Genomic DNA, 20,427 nt, shown 5'->3' with positions numbered 1-20,427 from the left:
CCGAGCCCTTCACTGGCTTCCTAGTTCACTCGCTGGGCCCTGGCTGCTTGCCGGTGCCGTGGGTTCAGGGTGCTCCCCCCCTTAGCCCACACCAGCCTCCCTGCCGTCTTTGGAACCTACGGGACACACTGCTGCCCCCAGGGCTCACACGCGTGTGTGTCCCCTCATTCAGGCGTCCGCTCCGGCGGCCTGTCAGCACAGGCCATCTCTGACCACGTGGTCTGAAAGGAAGCCTCCCTCTCACCCCTCCTCACCCTCCCTCAGCTGCCATTTGCTCTGTCACTGGGCGCTCGACGTTACGCATTCCACACTCGTCACAAAGGTCCTTCCTCAAGGGTGCGGGAGTGCCAGGGCACATTCTGTTAGCTGCTGAGTCATCACCTCCCACCACGGCATCACTGCCTTCCGCCTGGACGCTGCTTCTCCCCACCCTGTCTGTCTGTCCGCGAACAACCAGCACAGGGGTCCCTGCTCATGCTCTGCTCCCAACGGGAATTTGTTAAATTAAGCACACGGGGTGAACAATTCACTTTCTCCCTCTAGAAAAACCACACCGCCACCGCAGAATCATTGGTAGGTATACAAACAGGGGCTTCGGGAGAACCCAGACAACACTCGGGAGGAAGGCACTTTCAGGGAAACGGCCCAAAAAAACAGCCCCGGGCTCTCTAATAACCCTACTTTGAACGATCAGAAAAGAACGTGTTGGTCACACCATGGTAACTTTTGGCCTAGAAAGGTCAGATCTCTGCAAGTCCAGAAGAGAAATCTTAAGTAAATACCTTTCAAAGGATGCAAGAATGAATGCATGTCAGGAGCCTTCCGATGCACTGGTTGTACCTTTATTATTTTTACCTCGTTCACTAATAGTTCCGTGATGCAAGGTTACCATACACAGTTAGATAATGTCTGCATTGCACATCTAAGGCTATACAGCAAAAGAACGAGAATTAGTACAAATACAAGAACTATATTTACATTCTGTATACTCAAGCTCCAAACATCAGATCATATTTACATAATAAAACATGAAAATGAAAATCTGAAATTAATAATGTACATTGTTGCTAATGTGCTCAACTCCTTACTGGGGAGAGATCAGTTTGCAAAGTCTTGGTTCAAAAAGGCCACGTATGCTCCATGGGTTCTGTTGCAGCGCACGAGGATGGCGAGGAGAGACCCCGGGAGGTGGCGCCTTGCACGCGAGCCGGCCGATGGACTCCTCGGGTGAACAGATGCCAGAATGTGCAGCCTGAAAAAAGGGAACTCGGACACACGGAGACGACACACAACAGCCAGGGTTTGGGAGGAGACCAACCTCAGCTCGGACCTTCTGAGCACAGCTTTTAACGTGAAATTTGGATCAATTCTCATTCTTTCCATTAAACGATCACAAGCTTTCCTAAGGTTTCATGGGGTTCAAATACGACTTTCATAAATGGCCTTTTGAACAACAGCAGCAGATCATCTCTCGGCTGACATTTCAATTTGCTAAGGAAGCACAAATCAATACGTTCCTGCTACATACAGTAAAGGTCTGGCCGCACACGTGGGTGTATCATCGTTGGCCACAGTGGACAGCTGCAGTGTGTACGGGCCAGAGTCCTGTTTAAAATACATTCAGCAAACCTTCCACGAGCAGCAGCAGAATTAGTGTTTTCCTTTTAAGGAGCAGGTTAACAATCACATTTTAATAAGGGAACCCAAAGGAAAAACGAAGGACCCGAGTCCAATAGACAAACGAGCGAGCCCTGATCCCGTCCCGGAGACCCGTGTGGAACACAGCACGAGGAAACGGGGAGTACCGATAGCTGCCACACCCTGGGTCATCCGCTCTTTTCCAGTCCAATGTGCAATTAATTACAGCACTATAAATATACATACACGTTACAAAATTAAATATCCCTGTAAATTAGAACAAGCAGCAGGCAACAAAGTCTTTGCTTTGGAATATGTGCCAGGAGAAGTCGTTTTAATTTTAGAGCCTTAAAGACCTTGCACAATGATCTTACCTTATCCCTTCATCATAAAAGAGCTGAAAAAAGAAATCCATCAAAAACATGAGTAGTTGTTTAAGTTCTATGCAGCTGAAGGGAAAAGAAAAGTAAAACAATAGTGGTCGTTTAGTGGGGGGGGGGGGGGGTGGGAATCGCTTCCCTTCCCCTCACAGTGAGCGCTCGAGCACTGTAACGACGCTGGGATCGGGGCGCCCACCACCCAAGCTGCCAGCAGTGGCCCTTCCCCACGCCCCTGGCTGTGTGCACGGCTGGCCGGCCCTGCACGGCCTGGCCCGAGAGCTGGCTGACCCCCAGGCAGGCACAGAGGGGAGGAGGCTGTGGGTCCCAGCTTGGTGTGGGCTGTGAGGCCGAATTTTGCTTTGGCAGGAGAAAGGAGGGTGGGGAAGGAGGGGAAGAGAGGATTACTTCTAACTGGAACTCATTTCTCCTTAATTTGCATAAGAGCTTTTTCTTTCTGGTTTTTTTTTTTTTTTGGCTTGTTTAAAAGAATGCTTTAGGAAAAAAAAAAACCACAAAAGAAACCCCTTACTTAAAAGGTAGTTTCCTTAAATACTAATATTAATATCATCTTAAGTATCAACTTTCCTGCCACCGTGGCTTCAGCTAAAGCCTCGTAAGTAGTTCCTGCCATAAATGCCCTCTCAGCTTCACAGTAGGGATGGACCTACCCAGAAAGAGAACATTAATCCCGAAACTGTTGCAACTCCAGTCTGAAAATGGGCCGCTGGAAGAAAAGGGGCCACCACTAAGGGCTGTCCTCAGATGGAGGGAAGCACACCTGCCTGAGACCCTGCGGGCCTCACGCGTCCTGCTCCTCGGGAGGCCCTCTTACCCGGGGGGTGTTATGAACGGTCCGGTCCTACCTGTCTTGATACCCGACACCTCCAAAGCAAAGACTTTCCAAGCCAGTTTTGTTTGAGTTAGAAGAAAAACCAAACGTCATTTCAGTTTGTCACATGATTTGACTCTCCCTCAGCCCTCCCCACCTCCCTCTGTCACAGATCCAGGGCCCTCTGTCAGACTCTGTGACAAACAGCAGTGGCACCTGTGACTTCACTAAAAGCCATCTTCCAATTTCATCTTCATTTCCCTGCAACTGGATTTCATTCCGGTCCAGAAGCTGTCTCTAAGCACCGACAGGTCCTGGATTTGCGTATACACCAGAAGGGCATACCGTGCCCATTAGACGATGAAGGAACCTCTAACTACATTAAAAATCTCACACACCGCTTAGAAAACAAGTAACGTCACAGTTAATGACCTATGTTTAAGGAGAGGAAAAAAGTTAAAAATCTACTGTAGAGTTTTTATTGATCACTTTTCAGCTAAGGTCACACCGCCTGTGATTTCTATCCTTTCTTTTAAGCTCACCACGATTCACTTTTCCTCCCCTTGGCCAGGCAATTGTACCGAAGCCGGGAGACCTGTTCTCAGAGACGAGCCCAACCGGGAAGTCAGAAGCAAGGGTCTGTGGCCGGCGTGCTGCCCGGCTCTCGTCCACGGCCCCAACCGTGCGCCAGCCCCTGCCCCCGTCCCGCCTGACGCAGACAGTCGGCCGGACCCCACAGAGTCGGCAACTTCACGGCTGGGGGCCCTCAGTCCCCACAAGGTGGGAGAGGGCAGCTACTTTCCTGAGCGCCCGAGGGGTGGTCAGAGCTTTGTGTGAGGAAGGTAAAAAGGATAGTACAGAACACCCCAGGTCAACTGGCAAAGCAGCTGGAGTAACCTGGAGGCCGTCTCTTCCCCAGCTCGTTCCCAGAAAACGTGACTTCAACTGACAGCTGAAAGAGAAAGAGTATCTATCTTCTTCCGTGATGGCTTCTGGATGCAGACGACCCTGATCCGTCAGGGAAGGAGATGGGCAGCAGCGAGCTTCCTCCTTCCTCCTCCGGCAATACTTCCACATCCGACAAAGATGACCAAGGAGGAGAGGCCAGGCGGATGCAGCAGCCAACCACTGGGGCCGTGGCTCAGGCGCACCTCCTCTCTGCCCCCGGATGTCCTCTTGTTTTGTTTTAGTGGTGGGAAGGGAGTGGTTTTAATCCTGGGATCCAGAAGGCAAAGCCTGCCATGTCTGCGTATTTATGATTATAGGGGGCAGAAGCATTACTGAAAGTATTTTCCACTTGACAAGGATCATTGAAAATGCCCAGGAGTCAGAGGGAGGCTTCGCGTCTACACTTGAAGTTACGCTTGTTCGATCAAAGGGAGCTACAAGGATCACAAGGTCACTGCTCGGCGTCACCATACTTATGGTGGTAACAGTGACCCCCAGAAGGTGAGTCGCTCCCCCCTTGTGGATCACTGGTGTAGGACGCTGCACTAATTCCAAACTGTACCACCAGCACTAATGCCAAGAAGAGAAATGAGAAATTCTGGGAGAAAAACAGTTCACAGGAATTCTGCTCTGAGGAACTGCTCTCACCCTACCGTCCGTCCGCCGTCACGAGCTGTTGCCAGATCCCGCGGTCCTCTCAACCGTGCTGGCAATAACCTTGGCTTTTCCCTTCCCGCTGTTCCAGGCCTGCTACAAAGTCCTCCCTTCTCTCTTCCACTAAAAGAAAACCGCACAGCTACATTCTAACGAAGCTCCAATTTCAGAGAACACACCTGTGCCATTTCCAAGCTCACTACAACCTTTTCCCTGAATGGAAAATGCAGGGATTAGCAACGGCAAAAGGAGAGGGAAGGGGAAAAGGTAAGTTTTTCCTTTTAGGTTGAAAAAAATGCCAGATGTTTCCTCCCTTAGTCTCCGAAGCCACCCCCCAAAATTAAAGTGATTATCACAAATAGAGAAAAGAAAAAAAGGTATTAATGTTGTCTTAAAAAACAGACCAAGATATCCAAAGACAGCAGTACAGACATCACAGGTGGTCATATGGGGACCCATCATACAAAAGGAAGCCAAAAGTCACGAAAAAATAATTCGGAGATTCACCGGAGCCCCTCTGGGTCGTTTGTGTTTGTTCGTTTGCTTTTCTCCCTTTTGTTAGGCCACGTGCTATTACCACGATTCTCAGCACAGGAACAAAGAAGGATACAGAGCAACGGAGACGGGGACCAGAAGAGCGAGAAAGAGTGTTGACAGGAGGGAAAGCAGTTACGCCACAGGCTTACACACGAGAGGGGCCGTCAAGAATCAGAGAGAGAAGTGAGGGGCAACACTGACTTTATCTCTCGAAGGCGAGTGAGGGCGCTCGGCAGAGTCACTTAGTACTTCGGTTCGCTCGGGCACCTGCGGGACAGTTTCGACCTACGGGTGACAGAGGGAAAGGAGGTTAGAAAGCTGGATGCAGACGACCTTCTGCTCACAGGTCTCTTTCCTCTGCGGTTCCCTCCTTGAGCTTCTGCCCTCCCCTCCGGCAGCCAAGACCCAGGTCTCCAGACTCCCCGAATAAGCAGGCTAAGCTGTGGTCTTCCCCATTCTGGGGGCCCCGGACACACGCCCCTCACAAGCTCAGAGGCTTGATCACAGGGCGGAATTCTGGGACACCTTGAAGGTTCTCACCACCTTCCCTTGACTCAGTCCCACGGACCCCAGCTGCAGACCCCTTAAGAACGAAAAGTCAAGGGGCGCCTGGCTGGCTCAGTGGGTGGAGCATGGGACTCCTGACCTCGGGGCTGTGAGTTCAAGCCCCACGCTAGGTGCAGAGATTATTTTAAAAAAATAAATCTTAAAAAAAAAAGTCAAAGCAGGGCATTAACTGGGTACAGATGTGACCAGGTCCTCTTAGCCATTCAGGACACCAGGAGGCACCACCATCTTACAACTACACTCAACGTTGCCCTCCTTCCTCTATTTTCAACCTACTTTTGGGGAACAAGACTTCCTTCTCAGTTTACATTGATGTCACTGGGGCCAAAAGCCAGGAGAAGAAGGAAACATGAGGACTTCTTACCGTATCGTGCCAGCAAGCAGTGGGTTAAAGGCATACAACCAGTCGTTCATGTCTTTGTCATTGAGAGCCTGTAGAAGGACCCCACGATGCTTCGTGCATACAGCAAAGATGTTAGGTGTCTGAAAGAGACATGGGTAAGTGGAAAAGTTACGATGGCTGCTGACAATGGGGACCACCCTGCCATATTCACAGGTGCCCAGCACTTCGTATTGAGGGTTCAGAGAGACCGGACGCATAGGAGAGATGCCACAGCACACAACAGAGAGTTCGGAACTCAGCAGGGAAGGGCAGACGGTGGCAATAAAAAGCCAAGAGAGCAGGACTGACCTTCACCATGGCCTGCTGGTCCTCACTGTATTCCACCTGTGCTGTGGACAGGTTAATGATGCCACGCTCCACTGGGTCTTTGTCGCTGTTATAGATGAAGACATAAGGGCGACGGACCACGACGAAATGTTTAGCCCAGTTGCTATAAAGCGGTTCCTTGAAATGCAGGTATCCTTTCTTAGAGACCACTGAGCTAAAAAGGACAGTACAGGAGAGGTTAGTTTCTCACAAAAAGAAAGGAATCATGGCCTGAGGACCATGAAAATATGTCTCACCTGGACCTAGTCCCTATAATGAACAAAATAGGCAAAAGATCGCTTTGGCCTAGAATCTTCTCCGCTGAAGTAATACTGCAGAACAGCATAAAGCAGCACCATAGCAGATGCCTTGCAAGACACAGGTGAGCGGGATCCCAGCCCAGCTCTCTCCTCCCAGATTCCATCGGCATTAGACGGTAACATTCACCTCACGTACAAGAGCAGACAGTAAGTTACTGCTGATTTCTTTCTTATACCTGGCATCCCTGGGCAATACAGTACTCACCCTGGTCTAATTTCTTCAATATCTGGAACAAGATTGAGAAATTCATTTTTTCCTGCACGGGCCAAATAGGGTGTTTCCACAGTTGGGACAATCTGAAACTGTTCAAATTCTGGGCAGGGACTGGAGGCCCGGGAATTGGCTTCTGGGGTCCTTTAAAAGAGAGAGGGGTTAGGGGTAACAAGGAGCTTCAGCAAGGTCAATCCGTAATGTGCACAACCCCCTCACCAGGAGGAACAAGACCTCCCTCAACAGCAGGGGCCTTGCAAACATCGGTTCCAGAGAGCTCGGCTGAGAAGACAAGCTGCCGTTAGGAAGTTAGTTCCAAATTCAACTGGGGTCAGCCTTCAGAAGCTACGAAAGCCACCAGCAAATCACACAGTCCCTCTTCCTACTCTGAAGCGCTCCGAACAGAAGCGTCTTGGGCATGAACTCCATTCCCTTACATGTTTCTATTCAGTCCCAAGGTCACAACTAGGGCAGTGGTCCTCAAAGTGCAGTCCCCGACAGGCGGCATCAACCTCACCTGGGAACTTGGTAGAAATTCTGTCTCGGGGTTCCGAGCCAGATGTACAGAATCAGAAATGCTGGGTCGGAGTTCAGCCACCTGCACTTTAACAAGCCTCCCCAGTGACGCTGACGTGCACTAACATCTGCGAACCGCTGCTCTAAGGGGCTGGCAGAGAGCACGCAAGCGGGAAGAAAGACCCGGCAGAGCAGAGCCGCGGCGCCGAGCTGGCCCGGTCCAGGACAGTTACGGGAGGACTTCCTGTGCTCTGCACTGTGACTTGTCATCGCAGAGCAGCCTAGCCTAATGATGTGAATTCCACCAATTCTAAAATTTCTGAACACTTCACCACTTCTCGAGTCGGGATGCACCTTACAGCTGACGACGGGTCACATTTTAGGTAGCAGTGCTTTTTCTCTCTCAGTGGCACGTAAAACAATGTGTTATAGTTGATGACATCCTCAATTTAATTAAATTGCCTGGTTGTGTTACTTTCTCTGCCACGGTCAACTGTGGCAGTGCTGGTGTGACAGGGCAGGCAGCTGGACGGTACCAGGAGGGCTCTCTGACAGGTGAGCACAGTGAACGGAGACGGGCATAGGAGTTTGATGGTGAGTTGCAAACAAGTGATTACAGTGACGATTCACAGAATCTAGACTACATTTGTCTCTATTGTTGTTACCAACACGTTCCACTGTGTCATCAAAATACTTTTTCCAAAGTAGTTTCAAACTGCTTTTCCCCACGATGAGGCTTCCTCTGTCTGATAAGATTCAGGAGCCTGGCAAGGGTGGGCACGGAAGGCCAAAATGAGCAGAGAGGGATTCAGAAGAGGAACCAAAGGTTTTTGTGCAGAAAGCTGCCGGGGCCTGATGTGAGAAGGAGCAGGAGCGTCTCCCCAGGACTGGGATATCCAGAAAAGGCTCCCACATCCTTCTGAGTACTGCCGAGAGGGATGGTCCTGCCCTCAGCTGAGCACCACTGAGCTCTAGGAAGGCTGGAACTTCCCCTGGTTCTTAAATTAGCTTCTCTCAGTGAAGTCTGGATACTTGCTTTTTATTTATTTATTTTTTAGGTTTATATTTATTTATTTTTAGTAGTCTCTACTACCAATGTGGGGCTCAAACTCACGACCCCGAGATCAAGAGTTATATCCTCCACCAACTGAGCCAGCCAGGCACCCCTTTCATTTTTTTTATCAAAAAAAATTTTTTTAAACGTTTATATACTTATTTTCTAAATGTTTAATTATTCTCTCTGCAGGGGCAGAGAGAGGAGGAGACACAGAATCTGAAACAGGCTCCAGGCTCTGAGTTGTCAGCACAGAGCCTGATGTGGGCCTCGAACCCATGAACTGCGAGATCATGACCTGAGCCGAGGTCGGATATGCAACTGACTGAGCCACCCAGGCGCCCCTAAAAAAATTTTTTTTTAATGTTTATTTATTTTTGAGAGAGGAGACAGTGGGAGAGAGAGAGAGACAGAGTGTGAATGGGGTAGGGCCAGAGAGAGAGGGAGACACAGAATCTGAAGCAGGCTCTAGGCTCTGAGCTATCAGCACAGAGCCCCATGCGGGGCTCGAACTCGTGAGCTGTGAGATCACGACCTGAGCCCAAGTCAGATACTTAATCAACCGAGCCACCCAGGAACCCCTTATTTATTTTTTTAAAAGCAAACGAGGGTACTTACTTCTGCTCCTGAGAGTTGCTCCGAGCTTCTACCAGAGAAGGGCAGGTGGAGGAGGGAGTGAGGGTGGCGCTGCTGAAGCTGGACACGGATGGATCCCGTCCGATAGGAGAGATATCAGACAGCTGGAGGCAAACACAAGACAGCGAGTGAGATTCTGCTGGGAAAACAGAACGCCCCTGCAGCGAGGAGCTGTGATATAGATGTATATATATGTACGTATTTTTTTTAAGACTTACAAATACGGTATGGCCTGAGTGTCATAACAGGAATCATTTACAAAAGAGGCAAGGCTGGCTTTTTATTTTGTGACTGTCCTCCTGCATTCAGTAAATGACCCTGTCTCTAGGAGCCCAGCACTTAGAACAACAGGCACTATTCTAAGAATATGGCGGAGGCCCCGCCCTGCTGGCGCTTCCATTCTAAGTGGAGAAGGCAGACAACAAACAAATCCACGAACACTCTGAGAAGTGTCAGGTAGTCCTAGGATCCAGTGGTTCTACTACTGACTATTTACCCAAGGAAAATGAAAACACTAATTCAAAAAGATATATGCACGCCTCTGCTCACTGTAGCATTATCTACACTAGCCAAGATATGGAAGCAACTCAAGTGTCTGTCAGTAGATGAACGGGTAAAGAAGACATTGTACGTATACACAATGCAGTATATACACAATGCACTCCATAAAAATGAACGACATCTTGCCATTTGTGACAAGATGGATGGACCTGGAGGGTACTATGCTAAGGGAAATACGACAGAGAAAGACAAATACCATGCAATTTGACTTATACGTGGACCTAAAAAACAAAAAACAAAACAAACGGACTCTTAAATACAGAGAACAAAATGGGGGGAGGTGGGTGAGGGGACGGGTGAAACAGATGACGGGGATTAAGAGGTACAGGCTTCCAGTTATACAATAAATAAGGGCGCCTGGGTGGCTCAGTCGGTTGAGCATCCAACTTCGGCTCAGGTCATGATCCTGCGGTTCACAGGTTGGGACCCCCACATCGGGCTCTGTGCTGACAGCTCAGAGCCTGGAACCTGCTTCGGATTTTTTGTCTCCCTCTCTCTCTGCCCCTCCCCAGGGCGCACACTCTCTGTCTCTCTCTCAAAAATAAACAAACATTAAAAAAAATAAATAAACGGGCGCCTGGGTGGCTTAGTTGGTTAAGCATGCAACTTCAGCTCAGGTCATGATGTCAGGGTTCATGGATTCGAACCCTGCGTCGGGCTCTGTGCTGATGGCTCAGAGCCTGGAGGCTGCTTTGGATTCTGTGTTTCCCTCTCTGTGTCCCCTCCCCTGCTTGCACTCTGCCTCTCTCTTAAAAAATAGAGATTAAAAAATTTTTTTTAATTTTTATTTTTTAATGTTTTTACTTATTTTTGAGACAGAGAGAGACAGAGCATGAGCAGGGGAGGGGCAGAGAGAGGGAGACACAGAATCTGAAGCAGGCTCTAGGCTCTGAGCTGTCAGCACAGAGCCCGACATGGGGCTCGAACTCACGGCCTGTGAGATCATGACCTGAGCTGAAGTGGGACGCTTAACCGACTGAGCCACCCAGGCGCCCCCCCCCAAATTTTTTTTTAATAAGTAAAATAAATAAGTCACAGAGATGACAAGTACAGCACAGAGAATACAGTCAATGATGCCGTAATGATATCCTATAGTGACAGATGGGGCCTGTACTTATTATAATCATGGTGAGCACTGAGTGATGTACAGAATTATTCAATCACTAAGTTGTACACCTGAAGCTAATATAACACTGTATGTCAATTGTACTTCAATAAAGAAAATGTCAGATAGCGGTAAGTGCTACAGCAAAAAATAAACCAAGGAAAGAGGTCAGAAAGTTTCGGGAGCTGTTGGCTTTACATAGGGTGGCTAAGGAGTCGATATCTGAGCAGAAAGATGAAAAAGATAAGGGAGCCTATCATGGGAACATCTGGAAGAAGACTATTCCAAGGGAAGGGACAGCGAGGGTGTAAAGATCTGCTATAGGCAGGAATGAAGCTGGCATGTCTAAGGAACAGCAAAAAAGGTCAAAGTAACTAGAACAGAGTGGATGCTGGAGAGGCTCTTTAAAGTGTTCACCTCACTCTTTGTCAAAAGCAACAACATTATGCCACCAAGAACCTCAGGACCTCTAGTGTCCTGTCTTGCAGTGACGTACCAGCCCCTATAGGATCTTCCCTGAGGGATTTGGGGAAAAGCCAAAACGTTTCCCATCTGATTAGCACCCTAAGAGACACCGGGGAGTACTCGTATCTTCAAAAGTCAGTGTTCTGACTCTAAAAAATGAAGATATGTCCTACATCCTCAAACACGATGCTACCCCCATCTGAAGGCACCTAAAAGCAGGGAGACCTGGAGAGGAGATCTGAGCTCACCTTACAGTCACTGATGCTGCCATGCAGCTGGCTGAATTCCCGGTTGAAAGTGTGCGTGAGAAGTTGCAGGCACTGGGGACAGAAAGGCACGTGTAAGTTTCAGTGGTTAAATGAAGCCCTGGATGCAAGGCAGGAAGAGAAAGTAACAGGCCTAAGACACACAGTGGGGCTCAGGTGCTGACCGAACAGCTCCAGAAATTAAATACGAATACAGCAAGGGAAGCCTGGCATACGTCTAACAAAGATAAACTCAGTGGATTAAAAAAGCCATTCTCAGGACCACAAAAATGAATGGCTGCCACCACCACAGTTTAGAGCAACAGCTCCCCTTCCGACTTGTCCCCGTACTAGAAGGCGTGGAGACTTCTGGATGGAAGTATTTTCTTAAGCCAACTAGAAGGCCATTCGGTTATTGACACCCCCCACCCCGGCCCCCACCATTTCTCCATTCCACTGTTGGCCAGTTGCCCAGGCTCCATATGCCTGGGAGTCATCCTCGACGACCCCTCTGCCCTCTCCCACCCCACCCAGGCGACAAGGGGGGCTGATTCCACCTCCCCGGTGTCTCTTCCGTGACTGCTCTTCCTCCTCACCCTGCGGCCTCTGGCCTCAGCTGAGACCCGCACCGTCTCTATCTGGATCACCTGGATCACCATGCTAACGAGCTCTTTGTGCCTCTAGTCTCTTGTCACCACAAACCCACCTTCTTTATTGCTGCCACGGAGTCTTCCTAAAACATGAATACCTGCTTAAAATATTTCCGCATCACCCCAGGACCCTCTAAACTCTATTCCAGTCCACAGACCCTGCCAGGTCTGGTCCTGTCCCATGTCTCCGACTCCATCTCCTGCCTCTGCCCACATCGCCCGCATGATTCCCCAGCGCTGACGGTACAGCACACTTGGCTCCCTCTGGCGCAGACTTTCAAGGTCAGCTCACCGGTGCCAGCCCGCGGAGGCCCCTCCTCTGGCTGCCCCAGGTTCCAGACACACACCTCTATCACATACTTGTCATCCGGTTCCCTGGGAGCTCAGTACGCGTAGAAACTGAGTCTTATTCTACCTTCCCAGCTAGCACAGGCCTCGAAACAGAGGCCCTCAAAGGTGGTGGAAAATGAAAACTCCAGCTGGCCCACGGGGTCTCACGGGGGAAAATGCTCAGCAAAGAGAAAGGGAGTCACACCTTGGTAGCCAGCTCCTTCTCTCGATCCACCAGGCTTTCGATGTCCGTGGAGTCGTAGCCGCTGCTCTCGCTGGGGGTGATGGCACTTTCAAAGGTGGTGGTAGAGATCTGAGAGGAGATGCTGGTGGAGGTGCTGAGGGTCCCACTGCTGAGGCTGGGGGACAGTGAGTCACTCAGGGATTTGGGGATGCTGTCACCAAGTCTCTCACGCAGCAGCAGGAAGTGGCGAGTTTTCTCCACCTAAGAAGATCAACACAATGGCCTCAGCGAACGCAAAGCTCATTAAGATCTTCATAAGCGAAATATTGTGCCTCTACCACGATCGAAAGCTGAAAAGCCAGGATCACGTAGAGAAGGTGAGCATGTGACCCACACTTTGGGAGTTGTGCCCAAAAGTTCATCTGAGCAGCTCCTGCCCTCGGATACCTCGTGAAGGAGCTCCAGCTTCTCCAACTCCCACTGGTGCTCAAGGATGAGGCTGTCCCCGCGGGGCCGCCAGCCTGCTAAGTTCTCTTCTCCCCGCACATAGGCCACTGACGTATCCAAGATTTTTCTTCTCCTTCTCTGCATGCCTGGGGCAAGAGGACAAAGTCTTTTATTCAGAGAAAAATCTGATTCCATTTTTAGCTCAAAACACACTAATAACTCACATACATGGCAAACTAAGACACTTAGTCAAGATACCTGGGATTTTATTAATAATAATTCACCCCTTTTCCCCAAAGCAATTCTCTGAACCTCTTTTAAAACTGAGTTTTGTATTCTTCAATAATTAGGGCGACTGTAACACAACCTGAGAAAATGCCCAAGTTGTTATGTTACATGAAAATACAGAAAGATCAAATTGTACCCTATGGTTCCAAATACATGCATACGAAGAAAGTAGGAAAGGACCATCCCCGTACTCCCCCCACACACCCCACATTCAGGAGCTCAGTTAGGATGGCAGATGGCAGATGGCTTGAGGCCCATCATTTCCCATTAATTTCTAAAAATATACTGTTCTTACATATCGAAGATACAAACTTACGTTACTTAAAAAAAAAATTTCTCAAGGAAATATCTGGACACCGTCAATAGCTACTATTGGGACTTGGATTCACGCTCAAAGTCTTTTTTTAATCTACATCTTAACTGTGGGCCCTGACCTTTTCCCGTATATGTTCTCTAAAATGATTCAAGCTCACCTTAATCAAATGTTATTTATTTGTTCATTTTTAAGTTTACTTATTTATTTTGAGACAGAGACAGTGTGAGTGCGGGAGGGGCAGACAGACAGGGAGGGAGAGAGAAAGAGAATCCCAAGCAGGCTCCGTGCTGCCGACGCAGAGCCCGATGTGGGACTCGAACTCACGAGACTGAGAGATCATGACCTGAGCCGAAATCAAGAGTCAGATGCTTAACCGACTGAGCCATCAGGCGCCCTCAAATGTTTTTTAAAACCACTGATTTTTGTCCATGTACCGGTTTATAAATCTAGAAATGCAAAGGGCTGCTTAAGGCCACCAAGCCAGAGAGAGAAGTAATGGCAGCCCAGAGAGACATCCGAAAGGGCACCGAACAAGTTCAACTTAATAATTTGTCTTCCTAGGGCACAGGAAGTTCAAATTCTAGCTTGACAACACCTGTAAGGTCACACTGCCAAGTTACCTTTGGGGCTAACGTGGAGAGGGAAACGGTTATGAGGTCTGGAAAGCTAAATTCATTCTCACACACTCAAAGTTTTTATAATATGCAACAACCTCCTAACATTTTGTTCAGTACAGTTTTTGTAACTGTTCTGCAGGTCATAAACCAAACAGTGTTGTTACTCAGAAAAAGGTAACTCCCACCACCACCAAAAAACTGGCTTATAAAATATACGTGGTTTCTACAAAATTTTCCTACTCGTGTAGGTTAGATGTTTGACATAAAATACTCCAAACACAGGCAAAGATAACCATCACCTCCCTGACCCACAAGGGCTTACCTGGACTGCCCGTGTCTGCCATTTTGCATAGACTGAGTTCATAAATTCCAGTGACACGATTGCTATTTGAATTAAAACAAACACTTAACTTCTCATGGCACAAAAACAGGAAAATCTCAATTCTCTCTACTTAAAACACTGTCTCCTCTGGAGGGACTGCAGCCCACCCTTAAATATAATTACAGACATTTCTCACTTCTTTTTTTATTCTGAACTTAAGAAGTATACTTTTTCCTAGGAGGAGTTTGTTTTCATGCAATCTTTTGAATTACTTAAAAGGATGAGTAAAATTGAATGATGAACCCAAAAGTTTATAATACAAAGATAAAAGTTAAAAATCTGTGTTTTCTTTTTTTAAAATTTTGTTTAATGTTTATTTATTTTTGAGACAGAGACAGAGCGTGAGTAGGGGAGGAGCAGAGAGAGAGGGAGACAGAATCCAAAACAGGTTCCAGGCTCTGAACTGTCAGCGCAGAGCCCGATGCGGGGCTCGAACTCACAAACTGCGAGATCGTGACCTGAGCCGAAGTCGGACGCTTAACCGACTGAGCCACCCAGGCGTCCCAAAAATCTGTGTTTCCTTACCACGAGAGACAAGACAGGGGCAGAGGAAGGTCTGACCAGAATGAAATGATAAACATCGACTTTGGGGGCATGTCCTGAGGAAGGTTACTGAACCCTCCACTGTGTCAGTAACGCATATTTATTTTGAGAGAGAACGTGTGTGCACACATGCGTGGAGGAGGAGCAGAGAGAAGAATCCCACGCAGGCTCCACACGCTGTCAGCAGAGCCTGACGCAGGGCTTGATCTCTCAAACCGCGAAATCACGACCTGAGCCGAAATCAAGAGTCAGATGCTTAACCGATTGAACCACCCAGGCGCCCCTGTAACACGTATTTTTTAAGCTGAGTGGTGACACACAAGCATTCCCTGTATTAGTCTTGGTGGATTTCTACAGATCTTAAATATGAATAAGTCTTTAGAAGAAGAATGTCCCAATGGTAATCAGTTAGAAATAATGACATCTGAAAGAACATTTAGTCCCTGAAAAACTGCTGAGTGTTCACAACGTAATACTCTTCCTTCCTTCATACGCTCGTCTACCCATCAGTATTCCCTTAAATGCCAACATTTAAAAGTTACTGCCCTTCAGGCATCCGGTTGTAAGCTAAGCCCGCAGCAGCAAGCCAGGCACACTGCGGGCTCTGCTGACCCTGCAGTGGGCAGACCAAATGGAAACTAAACTTGTCTCAGAAACTTACGAGTCCGGTGACTTCGAGTAGCCGCTGCCAAAGAGGCTGCGCAGAGAGCGTGGCGGCGAGATCTTGGCGTCCCGGGAGTAGAAGACCATGCACACATCTTTGGTGATGACCGCCGGCTGGATGCAATGATCCAGCTGAAAGCAGAGAGGGATGGGCCCCGATGAAACCCAGGCGGAGCACTGTGGCAGGAGTCTGTGCGCCGCCACAGTTGGAGAGCTGGTCCCAGATGGGGGGGTGGGGAGATTTCAGCTCTGCCAGTCGCTTCAACGGCAACTCGGCAGACGATACGTGCAAGAGGAGGCAGTGGTCCTTGCAGCTGCTTTACTTTTCTGAACTATTTTTAAAAGTTTTTTCTGTAATAACAGTTACTATTTATTGTTTCTTATGTGCCAATCACTGTCCTAAATGCTTATGTGTGATCTCTCAACACCTTTCTGGGTAAATGCCATTATGTTTACCCTTGTTTAAGAAACGAGGGAACTGAGGCAGAGAGAGACGAAGTCCCTGTGTAAGGACATGCTGGCAGTAAGCGGCAGCACAGGGACCTGCGCTCAGTTGGGCTGGTTCCAGGGTCTGTGCTGTTAACCACGACCGGGCTCTGCCCACAGCTGCAAAACCACGAGGCAAAGTTTTCTTAAACTCATACCTTCTTTGAAGAATGGTGATTAAGCCACTAAAACTGAAGCTATAGTAGAAATCATAGGGCTTTTTTATTTTAAAGTTTATTACTATTTTTTTGAGTCATCTCTAACACCCAAAATGGGGCTCGAACTCACGACCGACCCCAAGATCGGGAGTCGCAACCTCTTCTGAGCCAGCCGAACACCCCGTCATATAACTTTTCGATTAAACAGAGACTAGGAACAGAATCTCCTACAACCAGAACGGCAGCAAACGGTTGACAAAAATCTGTCAAATCATTCCTCTTCATCTCCCACGGTCATCTGCCCACTGCTCAGGGCTGGCCATTTGTGGCCATTCAAGTTCAGAGTCTCCTCACCTCTAGGTATGCTGACAAGGTCATGTAGATCTTTTCCCCATAGGGTGTCACTCGGTTCAGAAGGAGAGAGTTATGGAGGGAGCTGTCCCACACGGCCTCGAAACGGTAGAAGGTCCTAAGGTCAGAAAGGCGAGAGGCAATTACCCAAAGAAGTGAAGTCACCTTAGTCGAGGTACTGTCACTGTCAGTAACACTACTGACACCCACAAACACCTGCAATATATCGAAATCTAACAACACAGTGGAGGCTTTATCCCCTCGGAGGAAGAGGTAGGCCCCCCATCTCTCACCCCACCCACTACCCAGGAGCACTCAGCTATGTCTCCCCCCCCCCCCACACAAGCCTGCTTTTCTGCCTATAAACATAAAAATAGAGCAATCAAAGAGATTAGGATGAAAAGGGTAAGTGGGTACAGACAGAAACTAAAGGAAGAAAGCCAAAAGGAGCTCCTCCATCAGTCAACAAAGAGAGCAGGAAACAAATCCTCAGTAGCTTGTAAACCTGTCTTCACATCACAGTCTGGTCTGGAGCCTCAGAAATGTCACAAACATACCTGAGAAGATTGATGGAGGAAAGAGGCAGGATAATTTAAGTACTGGGAGTCTTATTTTAAATTAAAAAACAAGTGGTTATCCTTAGCTGATGTTTCAGAAAAAGAATAATTTTAAAGTAGAGCTGGCTAACTATTTGTTACTTTTCAAAAAAAAAAATCCACATGAAAACCAATCTTACATTTAAATAACAACTAAAAGCTTGATTTAATGAGTACCTATAAACTTTTTAAAGTTGTTCTCGTATCTTCTTTGTAAAACCCCACAGGGCTGACCTGGCCTGACATCAGTTCTGCCCATTCTGCAGTCTCATCTGAAGCACTGTGCTGAGTTACAGACCAGCCCCCGACTGCCTGCAGTCCCCCCGCAGGGCCCCCGCAGGCTCCGTAACAGGTGTCTACCTCCGACAGCGCATGTTCCATCACTACTGGCTCTCGCCCGACTCAGCTGGCAAGCGTTTGTGCACACTGTGCTTCCTGCCCAATACACTCCTCCTAACTCCTTCCCAAATGGTAACCTTGCTATTGCTTGCTGTCTTTTCTACATTTCCTGTGACAAATAACTGGCGTATTTTCTCTCTAAACACATGCCCGTGCTTCCTTCTCCTGAAACTGTCGAGAGAAAACAATTCACCTCTAAAAGAACTCCCTAGCCACACCTCATCCTCCACGTTTCAGACTAGGGAGCTCTTCTAGAAGCCTGACCAGTTCATCTTGTAGCTGCTTCCACATCGAAGTCTTCCGCAAGTACCTGCCACTCTCTCAAACGCCTAGCTTTTGATGCAGTGTGGATGGGTCAAGAAAATACAAAGACACCAAAGGAACAAAGAAACATTTAACAAGACAGAGACAGGTAAAGCAACCAAGGGTCTCAAAAAGCAACCACAAAGGATGGCGGAAGTCTTCCTGGGCTCCTGGGCTCAGCAGAGAACACTTCATGCATCCACAGCGCCCTGTTTCAATCAAATAGTTCATTTTGGTTTAAAACACATTCTAATCCTGGGTGGTGATAAGCACTACTTGGGCAGAAGCTCCCTGAGAGCTCTGTCACCTGAGACTCTGCTTTTATTGTGTCCCTGTGTGTGTCGAGGTACCTGGAATGGGGCCTACCTGTCACACCACAAGATCTGGACACACCTGTGCTGAAGTGGAATGAACCCCCTTCTTAGAGCGAGGGCATCTATTACTCTGGAGAAGCCGGACAGAAGTCCCTGTCCCTCCTGCCTATAATCTCTGACCCGTTAAATTTTCACACCGTGACTTAGCACCTCCCAGTGCCAATATTTAGGGTTCACGGCTCTCTTTCAACAGAGGCAAATGTTTTGAATTTGTCAAAGAAAAGTTTCTTCATTTCTGTTTTCAGGTTGGGTTTTCACTTAACCTAAGGAGGAAATTTCAGTGGTAGAACCTTGGCTAACAAAAAGGAATTTTTGACTCCAGTAAAATCTTCCTGCATTTGCAGGGGAGGGGATTTTTTTGTTTCATTTGGCACTTGGGGGTGCTGCAGCACATTCTTTTGGAATACCCACTGAAGATGGCAATCCTTCAGAGATGGTTGTTAAGAAACAAGACTGGTGAGAAATGTCAACTGAATCAAGCCAGCAAGAGAATTTAGAATTAGAAACAGGGCTGAGTCCTGAGACATGCTTCCCTGTAAGGCTCCTATGGTGGTTAAGAAATAATCCCAAATGGATTTCTCGAGAAGTTCTGAACAATGGCAGTGTGTGTGTGTGTGTGTGTGTGTGTGTGTGTGTGTGTGTGTGTGTGTGTGTGTGTGTATCTTTAAAAACCAAACAGACATTTTAGGCTATGTTGTCATGTATCACTTCCTTCATTTTTCTTCCCTAAATCAGATGAAGAGAGATGGGCAAAGACTTCCTTCACTATTGAACCAGGACTTTTTTCTACTGCAAAAGAAGAAAATAGGTAAGACAAGCAGTCCTGACAGAGAAAGAGAAATGTTTAAAAATAAACAGCCTATTTTTCACAGACTCAGCTGCCCAAATAGCTAAACTGGTCTCTTCTACGGCACAGGACAAAACAAAGAAAACAGTGAGTAATTATGCAAAGCTACAGAGCAACAAACCTTTCAAGCTGCTGACAGAGACAGGACAGACAAAGAACAGAAAACCCAGCCTGAGATTCCACGAAAGGAGGGGGTAACGCTCTAATCGGTAATGCAGCAGAGGAAAACCCGAAGGCGCACAAGAATTAAATGGACAGGTCTAGTAAATGGAATGAGAGAATACGAACTCTGCCAATCATTTAAGAAGCTGTGTGTGAAACTATACACATCAGGAAAACCCGGGGAACAAAGGGTGCCGGAGAAGGTGTTGCTCTATCCTAGGTCTGCACGGGGAAAAACTACTAAATTAAAATAGTAGTCCAAGCAACGTAAGACATAAAGCATTCTGATAGACTAGAATCTTTATGTGCAAAAAAGCAAACAGAAAATACCTAGGAATGTCCTTATCAAGAAAGAGCCTGCAAAAACACAGAAAAGGCTTTTGTTAGTGCAGCAGTGGAACAAAAAAGGAAAGAGGAGAGGAAAGCAAAAGCGAAAAAAAATACATAAGACACATTTGCTGTTAAGCAAAGTAAATTCAAGTGGACAATTGACACAGAACTCCATGGGGCACAATTTGATAGACAGCTTACAGTGACATGGGTCCCTCTCTCCTGAAACATTTAATTAAGGAAAATGCTGGGCACAGAAGGGAATGTGGAGACCACCTCTATTAACACCCCTCTCTGCAGATGACTCAGTACTCGAAGGGGTAGGAAGTTGCTGCAGAGTTAAGGGAAAACCAAAGCGATTCGGTAACACAGATGCGGGACCGGAAAGAAAAGCTGCAGTGGCCCCTGTTGGTCACACGCTGCCATCAATACCCAGAGGTGCTCTCTCCTAGACACACGTGCACAACACACTCACACTGGAGTTCAAGTTCACCTTTATTTAAAAAAAAAAAATTTTTTTTCCCAACGTTTATTTATTTTTGGGACAGAGAGAGACAGAGCATGAACGGGGGAGGGGCAGAGAGAGAGGGAGACACAGAATCGGAAACAGGCTCCAGGCTCTGAGC

At 47.8% G+C, this 20,427-nt stretch overlaps 1 protein-coding gene across 29 annotated transcripts in view; it reads right to left on the bottom strand.

Annotated features, from left to right (window-relative positions):
• Positions 1 to 826: 826 nt before the first annotated feature.
• KIF1B (kinesin family member 1B) overlaps positions 827 to 20,427 on the bottom strand; it is a 145,780-nt gene continuing 126,179 nt past the window's right edge. For 20 of the 29 annotated variants that reach the window (XM_023258093.2, XM_023258096.2, XM_023258099.2 and 17 more), the window contains 12 exons: positions 19,802 to 19,828; positions 16,794 to 16,908; positions 15,794 to 15,927; positions 14,530 to 14,591; positions 12,987 to 13,132; positions 12,561 to 12,800; positions 11,379 to 11,450; positions 8,982 to 9,103; positions 6,788 to 6,937; positions 6,245 to 6,437; positions 5,918 to 6,036; positions 827 to 5,271 (listed from right to left, as the gene is read on the bottom strand). In XM_023258093.2, coding sequence (XP_023113861.1) covers positions 5,229 to 5,271; positions 5,918 to 6,036; positions 6,245 to 6,437; positions 6,788 to 6,937; positions 8,982 to 9,103; positions 11,379 to 11,450; positions 12,561 to 12,800; positions 12,987 to 13,132; positions 14,530 to 14,591; positions 15,794 to 15,927; positions 16,794 to 16,908; positions 19,802 to 19,828 — 1,423 coding nt within the window. In that variant the 3' untranslated portion in view covers positions 827 to 5,228. The remainder of the gene's footprint in view (positions 5,272 to 5,917; positions 6,037 to 6,244; positions 6,438 to 6,787; positions 6,938 to 8,981; positions 9,104 to 11,378; positions 11,451 to 12,560; positions 12,801 to 12,986; positions 13,133 to 14,529; positions 14,592 to 15,793; positions 15,928 to 16,793; positions 16,909 to 19,801; positions 19,829 to 20,427) is intronic. The other 9 variants (XM_023258095.2, XM_023258105.2, XM_023258107.2 and 6 more) reach the window with 1 other exon arrangement.

The sequence above is a fragment of the Felis catus genome, chromosome C1 (genome assembly GCF_018350175.1).
Source record: "Felis catus isolate Fca126 chromosome C1, F.catus_Fca126_mat1.0, whole genome shotgun sequence".
In the NCBI taxonomy this organism is placed as follows: Eukaryota; Metazoa; Chordata; class Mammalia; order Carnivora; family Felidae; genus Felis; species Felis catus.
The sequence above is the reverse complement of the archived record's forward strand: the minus strand, read 5'-3'. Positions and strand labels throughout refer to the sequence as shown.